Below are 20,239 nucleotides of genomic sequence, written 5' to 3'. Positions count from 1 at the left end.
GATCCATTATTTTTACTGCTGATTATTTTGGCAGGAGGAATTTCAATGCCTGGTGATTTTAACATTCATTATCAGACCAACATGATGTTCTTTGTATTTCTACTCTAATCACACTAAGCAAAGTCTGCCTTTGGCATAACCATTTTTTAGAAATTACTGTTCAGAATGTGAAGAAAGTTGATAACTTCAGCAAAAAATTCACTGTAGCATTAATTCTTTTTTTTTACTGTAGAAGTTGTCCTGGCTGCTTTATATCACTGACAATGATCTTAATTTATTAACATTCATGTAGTGCATATCCAATTTCGACCCTCCTGTCTCAAATCTCCATCAGTTCCATATGTGTCAACAGTGTAAAACAAAGCCCTACAACCCTTTTCAACAATTGGTTTTTCAGTTTGTAGTTTTAGTTAATTTGTTGAAGAGGAAAGCTTATTTTCTGAATTTACATTTGTATGTTACATACTTCATCTTATGGTGTTTGCAGATGAATTGGAGATGAAAGGTGTCACAACATATTTCGTCCCTTTTTCCAGTGCTCTAGTTTTAATGACGTTAAATGAATGTTCACCATAAGTGCAAGTTATGATGTTTTTCTTGTTCTCTTCTTTTTCATCTCTCGTCCTCAGTAAACAAACTGAGAACAGCTGACTCTGGAATGTTCTGATTTGTGATTTAATCTCAGCTGATATGAGCATTTATTCATTGAACCTTAAGGAAAATTCACATTTATTGTTAGTGGTTTGCAACTTCTTAATAAGAAATTGCAGTAAATTTGAATTGTATTTGTAAATCTGTTATTATGCAATAGAATTGAACATCTATCCAAGAAGGACTGCCATTAAAAATTTGAACCAATTAAAGTTTGATTTGAACAGTAGATTTTAAGTAATGATATTGCTGCTTTTCAGAATATTCAGATATCTGTTAATGTATCATTTAAAATATTGACATTTTTCCTGCAGGAATGTAGCGTTTCAGCCCACTCAATCAATCCATTCATATTTGTTAATAGTCAGAGGTACACTAATTTTTTTTTTGTCTATAATTTGTTTTCACAGACTGTATTTCTTAGTATCCTAATGAGATCCATAGGTAATAAGAACACTGTTCTCCTTGGCCTTGGATTTCAGATGTTACAGCTGACTTGGTATGGATTTGGATCCCAGCCCTGGTGAGCATGCATGCGTCATTTAGTCACCAGAATGTATTCTGTAAAATGCAGTTCTGCAAATTCAGTGATTGAAGCAGTGGTTCAAATTCTCTGTCCTCTTCATTCACCCCAGTGTTCAGTCTTGTTTTTGAGAATGAGATATTTTGATGTAAGCATGCTAATACACTTTTTATTTACTATTTGTTTTCTTAGGATGATGTGGGCAGCTGGAGCTGTGGCAGCAATGTCTAGTATTACTTTTCCAGCAGTCAGTGCTCTGGTTTCAAAAAATGCGGATTCTGATCAACAAGGTGAGCAACTTAGCACCTCAATTTTTCCTGGAATTAAACCACTTCCATAGTTTATCAATATTCAACTTGCAATCTCTCTCTCTCTCTCTCTCTCTCTCATAACACCGCAGTGAAAATCATTTTTGTTTTGTTATTTGCAATGTACATAAACTACCTCTAAATTCAGTGCCACATCAACTGAAATGGTTAAGATGCTTCTCTAGTTCCAATATGACTAATTATGTAAGTTTTTAATAACTTAATTGGCCTGCTGAATCAGGAGGTTCTGGGCTCAACTTGCATTGGAATAGGATATCTTAGCTGACATTTCAATACAGTATGGCTTGAAAGGATATTGGAGTGAGAGGGAGAGGATCCAGTTGTTGTGATCCATGTTGGCACTAATAACATAGGCAAGACTAGGAAGGAAGACCTGTTTGGGGAATATCAAACGCCAGGAAGGAAATTGAAGGACAGGTCCTTGAGGTCATAATCTCTGGATTACTGCCCGAGCCACGTGCTAATTGGCATGGGGATAAGAAAATTAGGGAAGTAAACACGTGAGAAAGAGGGATTCCATTTCATGGGACATTGGCATCAGTTTTGGAACCAGAGCCATCAGTACCGATGGGGCGGTCTCCACCTGAACCAATTTGGAACCAGTGTTATGGTGAAAAGGATAGATAGGGTGGTCACTAGGATTTTAAACTCGAGTCAGGAGGAAGGGAAAGGGAAAGCAACAGGGAGTATGGAGTCAAATAGAAAGGTAAGCAGCAGGTTAGTATGTGTGCAGGGTTTAGGTTCAAGGCAGACTAGGAATGAAGCAAAAAAGGAAGGATAACTTAGGACATATTACTTAGAGATGTTGGATGGGGATAAGAAAATTAGCATTAAGGATCTTTACCTGAATGCTCGTAGTATTCGTAACAAAAAGTAGATGAATTAACAGCACAAATCATCATGAATGATTATGATGTGGTAGGCATCACAGAGATGTGGTTGCAGAGGGGTCAGGACTGGCAATTTATCAAAAAGACAGGGAGGTGGGCAGAGGGGACAGGGTTGCCCTGTTAGTTAAGAATGAAATTAAATCTATGGCACTCCACAGATGATGTGGAGTCTGTGTGGGTGGAGTTGAGAAACCACAAAGGCAAAAAAAAATATAATGGGAGTTACGTAAAGACCTCCCAACAGTGGTCAGGACCACGGGCTCAACATGTACCAGGAAATAGGGCATGTCAGAAAGGTAAGGTCACGGTGATCATGGAGGGCTTCAATATGCAACTGGACTAGGTGAATAATGTTGCCAGTGGATCCAAAGAAAGGGAATTCTTGAAATACTTAGAGGATGGCTTTTTGGTACAGGTTGTGATAGAGCCCACAAGGGAGCAGGCTATTCTAGACTTAGTGCTATGTAATGAGCCAGACTTTATAAAAGTTCTTAAAGTAAGGGAAGGCTTAGGAGGCAGCGATCATAATATGGTAGAGTTCAGCCTGCAGTTTGAAAGAGAAAAGGCAAAATCGGATGTAATGGTGTTGCAGTTAAATAAAGGTAATTACAGGGGCATGAGAGAGGAACTGATGAAAATCGACTGGAAGCAGAGCCTAGTTGGGAAGACAGAGCAACAATGGCAAGAGTTTCTGGGTGTAATTGAGGACACAGTACAGAAGTTCGTCCCAAATAAAAGAAAGATTATCGGGGGTGAGGATTAGGCAGCCATGGCTGACAAAGGAAGTCAGGAAATGTATCACAGAAAAAGAGAGAGCCTATAAAGTGGCCAAGAGCACTGGGAAATCAGAAGATTGGGAAGACTTCAAGAACAGACAGAGGATAACAAAGAGAGAAATAAGGAAGGAGAGGATCAAATATTAAGGTAAGCTAGCCAGTAATATTAGAAATGATAGTAAAAGTTTCTTTCAATACATAAGAGCTGCAAATGTGTTGCTGGTCAAAGCACAGCAGGTTAGGCAGCATCTCAGGAATAGAGAATTCGACGTTTCGAGCATAGAAACAAACGAGGGGCAAAAGTAGAAATTGGGCCGCTCAATTGATGAAGAAAGGCTAGTGATGGGTAATAAGGAAATAGCTGAAAAACTTAATAAGTACTTGTGTCAGTCTTCACAGTGGAAGACATGAGTAATATCCCAACAATTAAGGAGAGTCGGAGGTATTGTTGAGTATAGTAGCCATTATGAAAGAGAGAGTGCTAAAAAGCTAAAAGATCTAAAAACTTTATAAATCTCCTGGCCCCGATGGGCTGCATCCTGGAGTTCTGAGGGAGGTGGCTGAGGAAATAGCGGAGGCATTGGTTGTGATCTTTCAAAAATCACTGGAGTCAGGGAAAGTCCCAGATGATTGGAAAATCGCTGTTGTAACCCCCTTGTTCAAGAGAGGATCAAGACTAAAGATGAAAAATTATAGGCCGATTAACCTGACCTCGGTTATAGGTAAAATTCTAGAATCCATGTTAAGGATGAGATTTCTAAATTCTTGGAAGTGCAGAGTCGGATTCAACCAAGTCAGCATGGTTTTAGTAAGGAGAGGTCATGCCTGACAAACCTGTTAGAATTCTTTGAAGTGGTAACTAGTAGGTTAGATCAGGGGAACCCTGTGGATATTATCTATCCAGACTTCCAAAAGGCCTTTGATAAGGTGCCTCATGAGAGGCTGCTGAGTAAGGTGAGGGCCCATGGTGTTCGAGGTGAGCTACTGGCATGGATTAAGGATTGGCTGTCTGACAGAAGGCAGAGAGTTGGGATAAAAGGTTCTTTTTCAGAATGGCAGCTGGTGACAAGTGCCCCGAAAGGTTCTCTTTATATTTTAACAATCTGGATGAAGGGACTAGGGCATTCTGGCGAAGTTCTGGGATCTGGGTGTGCTAGTCCAGGATTCTCTAAAGGTTGATTTGCTTGATTAAGAAAGCAAATGTAATGTCCTCATTTATCTTGAGGGTTGGAATACAAAAGCTGCGATGTGCTTTTGAGACTTTTTAAAATCTCTAGTTCGGCCCCATTTAGAATACTGCATCCAATTTTGGGCCCCACACCTCAGGAAGGACATATTGGCACTGGAGTCTGTCCAATGGAGATTCACATTCATGATCCCTGGAATTTTAGGCCTAACAGATGATGACTAGCTAAGGATCCTGGGATTGTATTCATCAGAGTTTAGAAGGTCAAGGGGAACTCTCATAGAAACTTACAAGATAATGCATGACTTAGAAAGGGTGGACCATGGGAATTTGTTTCCGTTAGATGGGGAGACTAGGACCTGTGGGCACAATCGTAGAATTAGAGGGGGTCAATTTAGAATGGAAATGAGACGTTTCTTCAGTCAGAGACTGTTGTGCCTATGGAATTCATTGCTACGGAGCACAGTGGAGGCCGGGACTTTAATGGCTTCAAGGCAGAGATTAATAAATTCTTGATCGCACGAGGATTTAGGGGCTGCCGGAAAAGTGTGGGTAAATGGAGTTGAAATGCCCATCAGCCATGGCGGAGTGAACTTGATGGGCCGAATGGCCTTACATCCAACCTATATCTTGTGTTCTAACAATTCATTGTTGCTGTAAAGACTTAGAGGAGATATTAAACTGAGATCCAGCCTAGCCTCCCAGGTGAATGCAAAAGACTGTTTTGAATAGATGGGGAATTCCTTCTGATGTAGCTGATATCTGTTCCTCAACTGACTTCACATGTTTGGGTTGTAATCCTATTTCTTTATGGTATTCCATATGTGTATTTAGGCTATTTCTCTATCGTGTAACTTCATGATACTTGCGGAGTGACCGTTCTTGCTCATCCCTTTGAGGTGCATATGATCCGGTTGGTAGGGTTCCAATGGTTATGTAAGTGACTACCAAGGCTAATCTGATCAGTGAAGATTCTGCTGCAACTGACAGTTTATCCCACATGATTGTATTTTGAACAAGTGGATGGCTTTTTCCTTGTTTTTTTTCTCTCTCTTCCTTTTGATATGTGCTTTTGAGAGAATCTGGCCCATTTCTTCTTTGATTGCACTTGGTGTAGTGCTCCTTGTTGAACTTCTTCCTGGATTTGATGCCCCTGTCACATTGTCCTGGTAATGCTCTCTTTGAACTTCATGAGGGCATAGGCTAGAGTGGAGCTCAGCATAAAAGATTCTGTTTTTGATAAGTGACTGTTAGAAATTCTGGCTACATGATCAACCCAAGTCAGTTGTGAATCAGCTGAATTCATTGACTGTAAACTGCTTTGGGGCAGTTTTAAAATTGTGAAAGATACCAGATAAATAAGCTAAGAATGTGAGAAACAGGAATAGACCAAACAGTCCCTCAAGTCTGTTATGCCATTTAGTCGACCAAGTTTGATCTTCTCTCCTCTTCATTGTCAGATTCCCATATTATTGATATGTCAATAAAAGCCAAAAACTGCGAATGCTAGAAGTTGGAAATGAAAACAGAAATGCTGGAAAGACTCAGCCGGTCTTGCAACATCTGTGCAGAGAAATCTGTTATTGTTTTGGGTCCAGTGATCCTTTCTCAGAATGATGGTCTATCTCAGTCTGAAATATATTTAACAGTGGAGTATCCACAACTCTGTGGCCGTGATTGTTGAGGATTTGCATTACTTTTATGTGCAGTTTTTTCCCCTTGTCAATTTTAGGTGATCTGCTCCTAGATTCTAGGAGCTAATAGTAACAAACTGTCTATGGAGTGAAGCCCTTTCAGAATCCTTGTTTTTGAGATCACCACTTATTCTTTTAAATTCCAGGGAATGTAGGCCCAATTTATTTGCATGATGATGACTAAACATTTCAACCCAGGAAGCAGTCTAGTGAATCCTCACTAATGTAAAGTATTATCAGTATGTTGGTGCAATATGTTTCCAATGTAAATCTATCCTTAAATATGGAAACCAAAGTATCGTTGAGTATTCTGCATGGTGTCATTAAAGGCCTTTGCAAATGTAGCAAATCTTGTACCCTAACTACCTTGCATGAAAGTGTACCTGCTGTACAAATACAGCTACGCAAGTCTCCCAGAATATTTACATTTACCTTTAAAAACATTCTCTTTTTTTTTTCTTTTTATGGCCATGATAAATAAGGTCACAATTCCAACATTATACTTCTGCCAATTTGTTGCCCATACACTCAACCTATCTATATTTCTTGTAGTCTTTTTGTGTGCTCCTCGCAACTTGCGTTGCCGTCTAGCCTTAAATCTGAAATTGCCCACAGAAGATTGTGTCCTGTCACCAAGTCACCCTTTAATTTACACCTGGAGCATGTTGACACTGAGCCAGCGCTGAGTGATAGGATGTCTGACACTCCTGTTCTGTATCTGCCAGTCAGGGCTCCCAATTGGGTCTATTAATCTGGTCCAATTAGGGAACTCATTCTATGAGATCTACCTGGCTGGCCTAATTACCATCGCTACAGATTCATCAGCAAACATCAATGTGTAATTCTGTTTCTTTGTCTATATTAAATACAGATTAATAAATATTCAACACTGACTATTGTGGCATTTTTAAATGGCATCTAGTGGAATGCTATATCTATTCCTACTGTGTGCTTCCTATCCATTAGTCACTTTTTAAAAAATATTCTTTAGTGTGTTGCTGGCAAGGCCAGCATTTGTTGCCTATCACAAATTGAAAAGGTGCTGGTGAGCTGCCTTCTTGAAATAATGCCATCTGCAGTAATTAGTTGCTGCTCAACTCTTAGCCTTCATCTTGTGTAGTACCTTTATTAGCAGCATCAGCCATTAATAAAGAAAAAACATATGAAAATACAGTCTGAAATAGATATGTTTGTGCACCCAGCACCTTCCATAGTTAAATGGTGACAAATTATATCTTGCTGAATTGAAGTCCAACATATTTGCTGGCTATTTATCCACCCTATCAGTTACATCTTTAGAATTCTAATAAATTTGTAAATCTGTCTCCTTTTTGTAAAATTCATTTGATTTTGTTTGTTTGTTATTATTTTCTAAGTGGTTTGTGTCTTAGAATACAGGCATCCTCTGCAGATTCCTCTTTATTTCTACTGCCAGTGCTGGGCTGACCGGCCTTCGATTCCCAGTTTCCTTTTCCCTCCTTTCTTGATGTATATAACAGTGGTAATTAGCAAATCTTCCAGCTCAATTCTCAAATCTAAAGTTTATTTGAAAATCAAAACCACCAACGTATTCAACATTCCCGAGTCTGTTCTTTCTAAACCAACAATCCAAAGCTGCTTGCCTTAGCAACTCCTGAAACATAAACAGATTATGTTTCTGATTTTCTGATTTCTGAAGGAGATGATTTACATTTAACTGAAATATTTTGTCATCTTCCAAATTGTCTGTGTTTTTTATCATTGGTGTGATTTATTTTTAAGATTTGGTGATGCATTTTAAAATGGAACTGCACAATTCCATCCATATTCATTAAAATTCACATTGACTAATAGAAAATAGATCATAATGAAAAGATACAAGATTCACAGGCAAAGATGTTGAGATTTTGCAAGGTTGAAATCCCTATGGTTTTTAGACTTTGCAACTCTGTCTAATTTTGAGGTTGAGGATTTGTTAGTTTTCCTTTGTCTATCAATATGTTTCCTTTGTGATCTTTGAGGTAACAGAGTAACCTTATTTGGGTAATAAGTTATTGGAAAGCATTGATACTTTGGCTGTTCTTAACACTTATTGGTTTTGGAAAGATATTCTGAGGAATTTGACTATGACTAGTGTCACTTTTCAGGAGCGAGTCAATCCTTTTGTCTTGGTCTAAATAGCTTTTGAATGCTACTGAGTAACAAAAGTATACCAAAGTAAGAGAACTTTGGTCTCGCACTTAAAAAATAGTTTTACTTAGCAGCTACTGCTTTGTAAGTGTGATTTGGAACCCAGTAGTTTTACTGTTGATAAAGCATTGCTGTTGTCTATTGGTGAGTCGATTTTGGTTTGCTTTTTGATTGTCTAAACTTCTGTTTTTGTTTCCTGTCATTGAAAGTTAAATTCTTTTGTAATTTCTTCGACTCCACTCAGTGGTGACTGAAAGAAATCTACAATAGGGGCTATGAGGTCAGAAGTAGCTATCATTCTTCTGCTTTATCATTACGTATTGGAGTTCTTTAACATTTATATGAGTGAGTTTAGTAAAAATAGTTTCATTAAAAAGTGTTGTTAATTATGTCTCTGCTTTATGCATATATTACATTGTAGATAAATCATTTTGCGTTGATTATTTTGTCAAAATTGAAACTGAAATAGACTACTTTTTTCCAATAAAAACTTCCACATATTGCTTAATTTTGTGCCTTGTCCCATTTTGCCAAAGTAGATATCCTGACTGCTTTTAAATTCTGTTTGATTCGTTCAATCGTCAAATGATGCAGTACTTCTCTGAAATCCTCCTAGAACAGAAGTCTATGAATGATGACTGCCAACTTCTCAATGACACAACTAGTTGACTGCAAACGTTTCTGTAACTCGTCAGAGTGTGAAGTCTCAGGTTTTAACATTCCACAAAAAATCTGGATCGAGCACAATTACCTGAGCATTAACTCAAGAAAGGCATGTCCACTTGCACACAGGTGGAACATGTGGGAGTCAATATCATGGTAGTTTCACTGGATTAGTAATCCAGAGCTTGAGGCTAACATTCTGGGAGCATGGGTTTGAGTCCCACTATATGGTGAAATTTCAATTCTTTAGAATTTGGAATTTAATTCTAGCCTAATGTGACCACATGAACACTGTTGATCTATGAAAATCCATCTACTTCACAAGCCTACTTTCAGGAAGGAAATCTGCACGTCAACTCTTAACTGCTCTGGGGACATTAGGGATGGGCTATATCACATGTACAATTTTTTTTAAAAAAGGATAGCTCAGGATGTGACTGCAGCCAGTGCATTGTGAACTTCCATTCCAAGAGATCTATTTCTGGTGACATCGCAATCGTCTGCACTCTGTCAGCTGAAAACATTGAGGGGATTGTTAATGTAAATCCAAACTACAGCTGCTTCCCTGGTCAGATGATTAAAAGGAATTACAAAAGAAGACTATTTTACTTATCTTTGTTAGAACTGTCCAGTCAGTCTCATTGCCCTGATCGCTCTTGCATTGTCCTGTGATTATCTGCTTTTTGGAATGTCATCATTCAATCAGCCTGTACTATCTATTTTTGTGTACTGCATCTGGATCGCAAAATTTGGTGTATTTCTTTTAAACCATTGGTTGCCTCTGGTTGTTCTAATCATCTTGGAGCTGTCTGTTCTGGTTTCTGATCTTCTACCATTGAAACAGTAACTGAAGAAAAGCTCTGAAAACAATTCAGGATTTTTATCACCTCTATCAAATCTCTTGATTGCTGTCTGCTTAAGGAGAGTAATACCAGTATAACTGCATATCTGACATTTCTTGTCTCTGGAATCATTGTAATACATCTCTTCTGCACCCTCTAAGACCTTGAAGTGTAATAGCTAGAATTGGACACAATACTTTAGTGGAGACCTAACTCCTGTTTTATAAAAGTTTAAGATCACTTTCTTTTTTTTAAGTAATTCATGGGATAGGACATATTGGCTTGTTCACCATTTATTGATCATCTCCAGCTGCCCTGTTTCGTTGAGTCGCTGCACTCCTTGGTGGGTAGGGATACCACAGTAATTACATGGTTGACCCAGTTCACTTTCTAGTCAATGGCAGCCTCCAGGATGTTGATTAGTGGGAGAATTCAGTGAAGGTATTGCTGTTGAACATTAGTGATGTATGGATTCTCTCACTTTAGAGATATTAATTGACTGATTCACTGTTTTATTAATAGCAGGAATGTGGTCTTGATTTGTCTGCTACCAAAGATTTTTATGTACATACAACCAGCTTTCTCTCTTCCCTTGCCCTCTTTAAAATTGTATCATTTTACATTGTATTACATATATTATCTCATTCCTCCTGTCTCTTTCCATTAAGTTTCATCTGTTGTGTGTTTGTCTTTCTGAAATTCATTGTCCACTTCACTGTTTACAATTGTGTTTTCTAGAGTCAGCATGGTGTTTTTTTTTAGTTATGACCTGTGTAAGATCATTTAATATATCAAAAGCAATATCAGTAACAACTCTTCCCTACTCTCTGCACTTTTTTACCTTAGCTAATTTTATGTTCATGTTACCTCCTGTTCATTAGTTCCATGGGCTTCAATTTTGCTTAAGTCTACTGTGTAGATTTGTCAAATATCTTTTGCAAGTGAAACCCAAATCAAAAGCTCTAGTCTTTAATAATCATCTTCATTACTTCAGAAAAGAGCTTATGTTAGTAAAATGTAACTTACCTTTAGCAAGTTTGTGTTGACTTTCATTTATTAGCCCATAGTCAAAATGCTACATAATGTTGTTCTGGATTATTACCTATTGAAGTTCTCAACTACCGTGTCAAGCTAGCTAACCTATAGTTGTCAGATTTATAGCCCTGCTTAAATAAAGAGTGGGTGATAACGTGCAAACCTACAGCCATCTAACCGGACACTTGAATCATTGATAAGTTGTGACCCTTGCCTGTGCAATTTCCACCTTTCTTCTGTCTGCAACTGAGGATGAATTCCATTCAGGTGGCCAATTTAAGTACCCCTCTATTTCCGTTCTTGTCCAGGCCAATTGTATTACAATTTCCACCTCTAAAGTTGCTTAGATGGTGATGAAGGCACATATGAATAATTCAATTGTTAGGTGCGACATGGCTGTTGACTCCTTGAAAAGATCTTTTTTTTCGACCCAAATCAAACATGGACCTTCCCTTGACTACCATTTTATTTTTTGTGTTTTTAAAATATTTTGGGGTTTTCTTTTTGAGCTAACCTTAAATCTGTTCTTGTGCTGTCTATTTGGCCTTATTATTGTCTTTTCTATAATTTCTTTGTACATAGTATTTTTAATTTGGTTCCTTTCATTCCTAGGGGAGAAAGTGAGGACTGCAGATGCTGGAGATCAGAGCTGAAAATGTGTTGCTGGAAAAGCGCAGCAGGTCAGGCAGCATCCAAGGAACAGGAGAGTCGACGTTTCTTCAGAGCTTATGCCCGAAACGTCGATTCTCCTGTTCTTTGGATGCTGCCTGACCTGCTGTGCTTTTCCAGCAACACATTTTCAGCTCCTTTCATTCCTAAGCCACCTTTCTGTCATACTTCATTTTTAAGTGGTGTGAAATTGAAATTGGCAGTGTCTGTGTGTTGGGTGTCAATTGGTGATGTTTGAGAACCAAATGGCACCTGTATTATGCTCTCATGGTTTCAATGCAGTGAATGGCCCCCAGAAAATTGCAGAACATGTTCCTTGTCATTTATCATGCAATATTTTGTGTCCCTGATGGTACAACTTTGGAGCTCAATGCATCAGAAGTGCCCCTTTGACCCCTCGCAGCTGAACCTACATTTAGCAGCAAGGAGGACATACACCAACATGATTACTTTATAAAGGAATCATCAGTCACATACAGGTTAAATATTGATTTCTTCAGGCCACTGCTTCTATAAGTAATTCTCACTAGTTTAAAGCTGCAGAAAATATACAAGGACAAAGTGACATCCTATTTATAATTCAACATTATGTGCTAGCCAACCAGAATTGGTGTGGAAGGTTATTTAGCTTTATTGACTTCAGGATAATTCCATAAGCCATTGGTTCCCAGATATGAGTGCCACTAGCAGCTGTTTCCCTTGTGGCACACTAAATGATTTTGAGAATAAATGCAGTAGGATAAACTACTGTGGTTGGAAGAAAAGCTCTCTGTGGACCAGTGTCTTCATGAGAGAATTCTATTCTCTGTATTGTAGATTTTAAGAGGAGCTGGTATAATGGTAATGTCACTGGACTCTCAATGCAGGGTTCCAGGCTGATGATGTGGACACCGGAGTTTAAATCCTACCAAATCATTTAAAATCAATGAATAAATGTGCAATTATAAACTAGTTTTGGTAATTGCACCTGTGAAATCATTATTGATTATTATAAAGCTACATTAGTTTATCAAATGTCCTTTAATAAAAGATTGATGTCCTTGCCTGAACTGGCTATATGTAATTTGCAACCCACAGAAATATGTTGGTTAGAGGGTAGGGCAAGACCAGAAACTCTTGTAACTATTGTACCTGAGAAAAAGGCATACAGTCGGAGCTTTTTGTCTTGCAGTCATCAACACCGATGCAAACTGCGAGTTGTCAAAATGAGTAGCAATTTATTCTACATGAGATCATAGGTCCATAAGAAATAGGAACAAGCTATTCACCCCTCGAGTCTGCTTCAACAATCAATCTGATCATCTGACTCCTTGCATGCCTACTTTCCTGTCCTTGCCCCATAATCCTTTATTCCCCTACCGATCACAAATCTAATTATCACAGACTTAAATATATACAAATACTTTGCCCCCATAGCTGCCTTTGGCAAGGAGTTCCAAAGACATTGAACCCCCAGTGGGAAGAAATTCCTGCTCATTTCAGTCTTAAATTGGCATCTCTCGATATGGAGACTGCACCCTCTGGTCCTAGACTCTCAAATGAGGGGAAATGTCTTCAACATTTACCTTGTCAGATCTCTTAAGAATCCTATATGTTTCAATGAGTTCACTTTCGATTCTTCTAAATTCCATTGAGTAGAATCCCACCTGTTTAATCTTTGCTCATAACCCTGTATGCCAGAAATCATTCATATGAACCTTCTCTGAACTGCTTTCAATAAAATAATACCTTCCCTTAAATAAGGAGTCTAAAACTGCTCACCGTACTTCGGGTGCAGTCTTGCCAGCGTCTTGTGCAATTATGGTAAAATTTCTCTACTCTTATACTCCAACCTCTGAAATAAAGGCCAACATTTAATTGGCCTTCCTGATTACCTGCTGTACATATTAGCTTTGTGTTTCATGCTCAAGTACCCCCAAGTCCCTCAATGTTGCAGCTTTCTGTTGTTTTTCTCAATTTAAATGATACCCTGTTCTTCCTTTCTTCCTTCCAATATGAACAACTTCACATTGTACCGCTTTACACTCAATTTGCCAACTTTTTGCATGCTCACTTAATCTATCAGTATCCCTCTGTAAACTGTATCCATCTTGCAGTCTGCCTTTCCACCAATTTTTCAGTTTCAAAATTGGTTATGCTACATTTGTTTCCTTCCTCAAGGTCAGTAACATAAACTGTAAACAGTTGTGATCCCAGCAGTGATCCCTCTCGAGCCCAACTGTCCTCCAACCTAAAGAAAACCCTTTTCCCTCTTGTTATTTCCTGTCCATTAGTCAATTCTCTATCCACATGAATATACCACCTCCAGCACTATGGACTCTTGTGTTTTAACCTTTGAGATTCCTGTTGAATACCTAGAAGTCCAAATACAACCCATCTAATTGTTCCTCTGTATCCCCAGTCTAGATGAGACATCCTCAAAAAACTTTTAATAAATTAGTCAGATACAGCTTCCCTTCCATGAAGCCATGTTGACTCAGCTTGATTAAATAATGATTTGCCAGATGTTCTGCTATTACTGTTTTCCTAATCGATTCCAACACTTTTCCACAATAGGTGTTAGGCTAATCAGCTTGTAGTTAGTTGCTTTTTGCCTCCCTCCTTTTGTTGAATATACATATTGCATTGGAAAGATTTTTAGTCCTCTAGTACTCCTTCAGAATCTAAGGATTTTTGGAAAATTGCAACCAGAGCATCCACTATCTCTTTAAATACGTCTTTTGGGATCCTGGAAAGCATGCCATCAGGGTCGGGGACTTGTCTAACCTTCAATCCTATTATTTCATTTAATTTCATTTCTGTCGTGATGATGGTACTTGACTCTTCCCCAGTATTCTTTAGTATTAATTGAAATGTTCAAAATATCTTCCTCTGTAAAGAGTGATGCAAAATATGTATTTAAGTCCTCTGCTGTTTCCTTCTTTCCCATAACTTTCTCTTAGGGGCCTGTTCACTTTTGATCTTTTCCTTCTTATAGATTTAAAACACACTCTTATCAGCTTTTATATTACTTGCTAGTTTGCATTGTAGTTTACTTTCTCAGTCTTTATTATCTTTTTAGTACTCCTTTGCTGTATCCTGAATTTATCCCAGTCTTCAGGGCTATTATTGGCCTTTTCTACCTCATGTATTTTTTTTCTGTCAACTTTATAGTCTCCTTAACTTCCTTGGTTAGCTCTGGTTGTTTTTCCCCCTCTTAGAATCATTCGCCTTTACTGTGATGTATTTTTGCTAAGAGTTATCAATTTCCTCAAATATTTGCCACAGCTTGCTTACTGTCATTCCTACTAATCTATCTGCTTAGTTTATTTCAGCTAACTCTATCCTCATTTCATTATAATGGTCTTCGTTTAAGTTAAACAGTTATTTCCACCCCAAGTTACTTTCTCTTGAACTGAATATTAAGTTTATTATGTTATGGTCACTTCTACATAAGGGTTCGTTTACTCTGAAGAAATTTATTAAACCTGCCTCATTTCCCATGAAAACATCCAAGGTAGTCTGCTGCCTCCATGACATCATGTTATAGGAAACTAATCCCTAATGCAGTCTATGAATTCATTCTCATGCTACACCTTCCAATTTGATTAACGCATTCCATATGAACATTAAAGTCACCCATAATTATTGGTCTATTCTACTTACGTGCAGATGAGGAAAGCGGCTTGATCAGTTGGAAAATGGATGCTGCTTGAGGCACTACTATGGAAAATACATCAGAATTGTGTTGTTGTAAGCACTTTAATTCAAACAAAGCTCAAAGCCTGGACATGTTCCTCTTGTTTCTACAAAGGGCAGGCCCTTATATGTGAATGTATGTGACTTGCAACCAGTGTAAGTGAGCCACATTGCAAATGGTAATTTGGAATTTTTCAGCAAGTGCTGTTCAATCACAGACTCACACCTAACATTGGAGGATCCCTACAGTGTGGAAACAGGCCATTGGGCCCAACAAGTCCATACCCACCCTCCGAAGAGCAACCCATCCAGACCCACTTCCCTACTCTATTATTCTACAAATACCCTGACTAATGCAAATAACTTGCACATCCCTGGATACTACGGGCAATTTAGCATGGCCAATCCACCTCACCTGCACATCTTTGGATTCTGGGAGGAAACCCACACAGACATGGGGAGAATGTGCAGACTACACACAGACAGTCCCCGAGGCTGGAATCAAACCTGCGTCCCTGGTGCTGAGAGGCAGTAGTGCTAATCACTAAGTCACAACATTGTATGTTTGGAATTTTGTAAGTCTGGTCTGAGTATTGCTTAGGTGATTCTATATGTCTATGGAGCAGATACGACTCCAATCGCTCATGTCAATTAGAGGCAATTTTTTTTTTGTTTTTTTTGTTTTTGCAGTGACTTTCCCTTAAATTTGTAAATGTCTTTCCTCTTCATCCTCTTTTTTTTGACTTGTCTGAGAAGCAAAGCTCTGCCCTGCACCTTTCTAAATGGTTTCCGATGAGCAATTCTGCGAGAGCCGGATTGCAGTTCTTAGGTTTGTATTTCTGGATATGCAAAACATTAAAATCCATTTGTAATGCTTCTTGGGTTTTATTTTTGTTGGTACTGAGTTATTGATTGTTGCTGTAGCCACCTAAACATCTATAAGTAATTAACATATGAACTCAAAAACATTAAGTATGAGAAAGCCTGATGACCCCTAAGCCTGCTCCACCATATGATTGTGGCCTCAACTCTACTTTGCCTAACAAAGGCTCATTGGATCTGAATCATCAACGTTTTCTTTCTACAGACACTACCAGACCTTCAGCATACTTTGTTTTTCCTTCCCTTTATTTGCTTATTTCCCATAACCCTTAACTCTTTATAATTCAAAAGTATTGGCCTTGACTACATTTCAATCTCAATGTACATGTCTGGAGCAAGTGGGATTTGAACCCAGACTTCCTGGTTCAGAGGTGGGGACAGTACCAATGCACCACAGGATTCCCCTTTAATATCAATGTACATGTCTGGAGCAAGTGGGATTTGAACCCAGACTTCCTGGTTCAGAGGTGGGGACAATCTCCACAGCTTGTGGCAGCACGGTGGTACAGTGGTTAGCACTGTTGCCTCAAAGCACCAGAGACCCGGGTTCAATTCCCGACTCAGGTGACTGACTGTGTGGAGTTTGCACGTTCTCCCCGTGTCTGCGTGGGTTTCCTCCGGGTGCTCCGGTTTCCTCCCACAGTCCAAAGATGTGCGGGTCAGGTGAATTGGCCATGCTAAATTGCCCGTAGTGTTAGGTAAGGGGTAAATGTAGGGGTATGGGTGAGTTGCGCTTCGGCGGGTCGGTGTGGACTTGTTGGGCCGAAGGGCCTGTTTCCACACTGTAAGTAATCTAATCTAAGTAATCTAATCTAATCTAAGCTCTTGGTGCGTAGAGAATTCTGAGGTGCACAGATTTTATTTAAAAGCCTCAGTATCTTCTGAATTAATTATCTTAATTTTATCTTTTGGGTATTTTAGGTGTTGTGCAAGGAATGATCACAGGAATCAGAGGGTTGTGCAATGGCCTTGGGCCTGCTCTGTATGGTTTTATTTTCTATATATTTCATGTGGAGCTGGAGGCAATCTCTGACAAGAAAGTCGATGTACAAAACTCCAAAGTAGAGGTAAAATTACATTTGATATGTTAGTTTCTCATTCATTTTCCTTCACTTATTTTTGCACTAATTGTAGCAAATCCAGTGTTTATCTCTTTTCTTATGTCGAAAATAGGAATGGAATAGAAAGGAATTGTATGCTATTTTCAGCAACAGATCTTCAAAAACAAAACCCTTGGGTTTCCATTGAATTTTTCCACCATTAGTAAATCTGACTTCTGTTCATATTTCACCTTTGGATTTGGATTGATCACAATGCTATTAAAGTTTTCCTTGGGTTTCACTTAGAAATTTAAAAGCAATGGTGTCAGTTTCTGCCTGCCTACTAATGACACTAGTGAATGATTGTGTGGATTTTAGAGAATAAATGATCTTAAGCTAATTGTAAAACGTCTGTGTGCTTGAGAGATAATGACTGATGATTAAAATGTTCTTCAAGAATGGAACAGATCGTATGTTAAATTAAATATTTTACCTTATCTCTGAATGTACCATCTTTGTGATGGGAAGGAAAATAAACTGTTCCCATTTTTAAAATTAGAATTGCTGCATCTGTGTTGCAAAATGTGAAAATTATGGCACTCTTAAGAGTTGCTTAACACAAAATCATGAAGTGGTTTGTATCCAAACCTCCAACCAATGTACCAAATTGCTATACAGTCAGAATGTTTAGTAAATAATTGATAATGTTATATAAAAAGAAGCAACAATAGATCATTGAACATTATACCACAGTACAGGCCCTTCAGCCCTCGACCTTGCACTGACCTGTGAAACCAATCTGAAGCCCATGTAACCTTCACTATTACATTTTCGTCCATATGTCTATCCAATGACCATTTAAATGGCCTTAAATTTGGCGAGTTTGCTACTATTGTAGGCAGTGTGTTACATGCCCCTATTACTCTGAGTAAAGAAACTACCTCTAATATTGTCCTATATCTATCACCCCTCAATTTAAAGCTATTTGCCCTCGTGGTAGCCATCATCTGAGGAAAAAGCCCCTCAATATTTGCATTCAAGTACAAATAATATTAGATATGAAACTTATTTTATTGCAGAATTTTGTATTGTCTACATGAATTCATTCAGGTTATTCCTCTTGCAAAGAATACAGACTTTGGCTTTTTAATAACTCTCGCAGTACAAAGTTGCTATTTTTGCACTAAGTGCATCAAACCATGGCCTTATTAAAAGGGAATTTTCTGCATTTCTCTTTGCTCGTTTTGATTGTATATTGCATAACCTTTTATTGCTTCAAAATTGTGTGCTCTTTAATGTCGATCATAAGGGTTGAACAGACTTAGATCCACTTTTTGAATCGTTTGAAGTTATCCTGTAATTCAAATCAAATTTTATAAAAACAAGCAATTTCATGAGTCTAATAAATAACTTCTTTTAATGGCCTTTCCTGTCCCCTCCACAACAGTTGTATGCTTGGGCCAGTTTTTTTGAATAAGTAAACTGATATTTTTTTCTCACCAAGGAAGATGTTTTCTAAGTAGCTTTCAATCAAAACTAACCATAAAGGCAATAAGGCCAAATCGCTGTGAAGTACATTCGGTTAGCTCCATAATTGCTTGTCCTTCTTTAGCATGTTTATTCCAGCCCATGTGTCATCCTGTTTTTTGAATATCCAAAGACTGTGTCCTTTATTCTTCCTTCTTGGAATATTGTCCTGTACTAACATCATCAAATATGTTCTCAACCTCCCTGAACCCTGAGGAGAAAGTGGGGACTTCAGATGCTGGATATCAGAGCTGAAATGTGTTGCTGGAAAAGCGCAGCAGGTCAGGCAGCATCAAAGGAGCAGGAGAATCGGGATTTCGGGCATAAGCCCTTCTTCATTCCCGAAATGTCGACTCTCCTGTTCCTTTGATGCTGCCTGACCTGCTGCGTTTTTCCAGAACACATTTTTCAGCTTCCTCCCTGAACCCTGCCATGATTTCTATATTGTCAGTTTATTTATCCAATATCTAATCTTGGGAGCCACAAGTCTCTCCATCTAAACATCAAAAACATTCAAGAGATTGGATTGTGTTTCATTCATAGAGTCATACAGCATAGTTGCTTCAGTCCATCTCATCCAGGCTGACTAGATATCCTAAATTAATCTAGTCCCATTTTCTAGTATTTGACTCATATTCTTCTTAAACCCTTTTTATTCATTAACCCATCCTGCGGCCTTTCCAATGTTGTAATGGTACTAGCCTCCACCACTTCATCTGCCTTCTCATTCAACACATGCATCACCCTCAGAAAAAAAAATTGTCCTTTACATTCTTTTCAAATCTTTTCCTCTCACCTTAAACCTATGCCCTCTATTTCTGGACTCCCCTATCCTAGGGAAAAGTCTTTAGCTACTCACTGTATCCATACCCTCTATAAGGTCACCCCTCAGCCTCCAGTGCTCCAGGGGAGAAAAAGCCCCAGCCCGTTCAGCATATCCCTATAACGCAAACCTCCAACTCTGGCAATATACTTGTAAATCTTTTCTGCATCCTTTCAAGTTTCATTTAGCAGGGAACCAGAATTGAGCGCAGTATTCCAAAAGTGGCCTAGCAAACTCCTGTACTCAATGAATTGACTAATTAAGGTCAATGCCTCTACATTATCCTGTCTACCTGTGACTCCACCTTCAAGGGACTATGATCCTGCACCCCAAGATGTAGGACTGCACGGTGGCACAGTGGTTAGCACTGCTGCCTCACAGCGCCTGAGACCCGGGTTCAATTCCCGACTCAGGCGACTGACTGTGTGGAGTTTGCATGTTCTCCCCGTGTCTGCGTGGGTTTCCTCTCACAGTCCAAAGATGTGCGGGTCAGGTGAATTGGCCATGCTAAATTGCCCGTAGTGTTAGGTAGGGGTAAATGTAGGGGTATGGGTGGGTTGCGCTTTGGGGGGTCGGTGTGGACTTGTTGGGCCGAAGGGCCTCTTTCCACACTGTAAGTCTGATCTAATCTAATCTCTTCGTTTGGCAACACTCCCCCGGGCCCTTCCATTAAGTGTATAACTCTTGTCCTGATTTGCCTACCAAAATGCAAATTTTATATCTAAATTAAACTCCATCTCCCAGTGCTTGGCCTATCTGATCTAGATCCCACCTTCTTTACTGTCCACTACACCACCAATTTTGATGTCATCTGCAAAGTTGCTAACCATTCCTTCTATATTCACATCCAAATCATTTGTAT

At 38.8% G+C, this 20,239-nt stretch overlaps 1 protein-coding gene across 1 annotated transcript in view; it reads left to right on the top strand.

Moving 5' to 3' along the window:
• Window positions 1–20,239, top strand: part of LOC132824221 (hippocampus abundant transcript 1 protein-like) — a 107,580-nt gene that overhangs the window by 83,604 nt on the left and 3,737 nt on the right. The window contains exons 9-11 of the mRNA XM_060838529.1: window positions 1,062–1,174; window positions 1,367–1,464; window positions 16,909–17,054. Coding sequence (XP_060694512.1) covers window positions 1,062–1,174; window positions 1,367–1,464; window positions 16,909–17,054 — 357 coding nt within the window. The remainder of the gene's footprint in view (window positions 1–1,061; window positions 1,175–1,366; window positions 1,465–16,908; window positions 17,055–20,239) is intronic.

This window comes from Hemiscyllium ocellatum, chromosome 2, assembly GCF_020745735.1.
Source record: "Hemiscyllium ocellatum isolate sHemOce1 chromosome 2, sHemOce1.pat.X.cur, whole genome shotgun sequence".
NCBI lineage: Eukaryota > Metazoa > Chordata > Chondrichthyes > Orectolobiformes > Hemiscylliidae > Hemiscyllium > Hemiscyllium ocellatum.
Note: the sequence above shows the minus strand (reverse complement) of the source record. Positions and strands in the feature narration are given on the sequence as shown.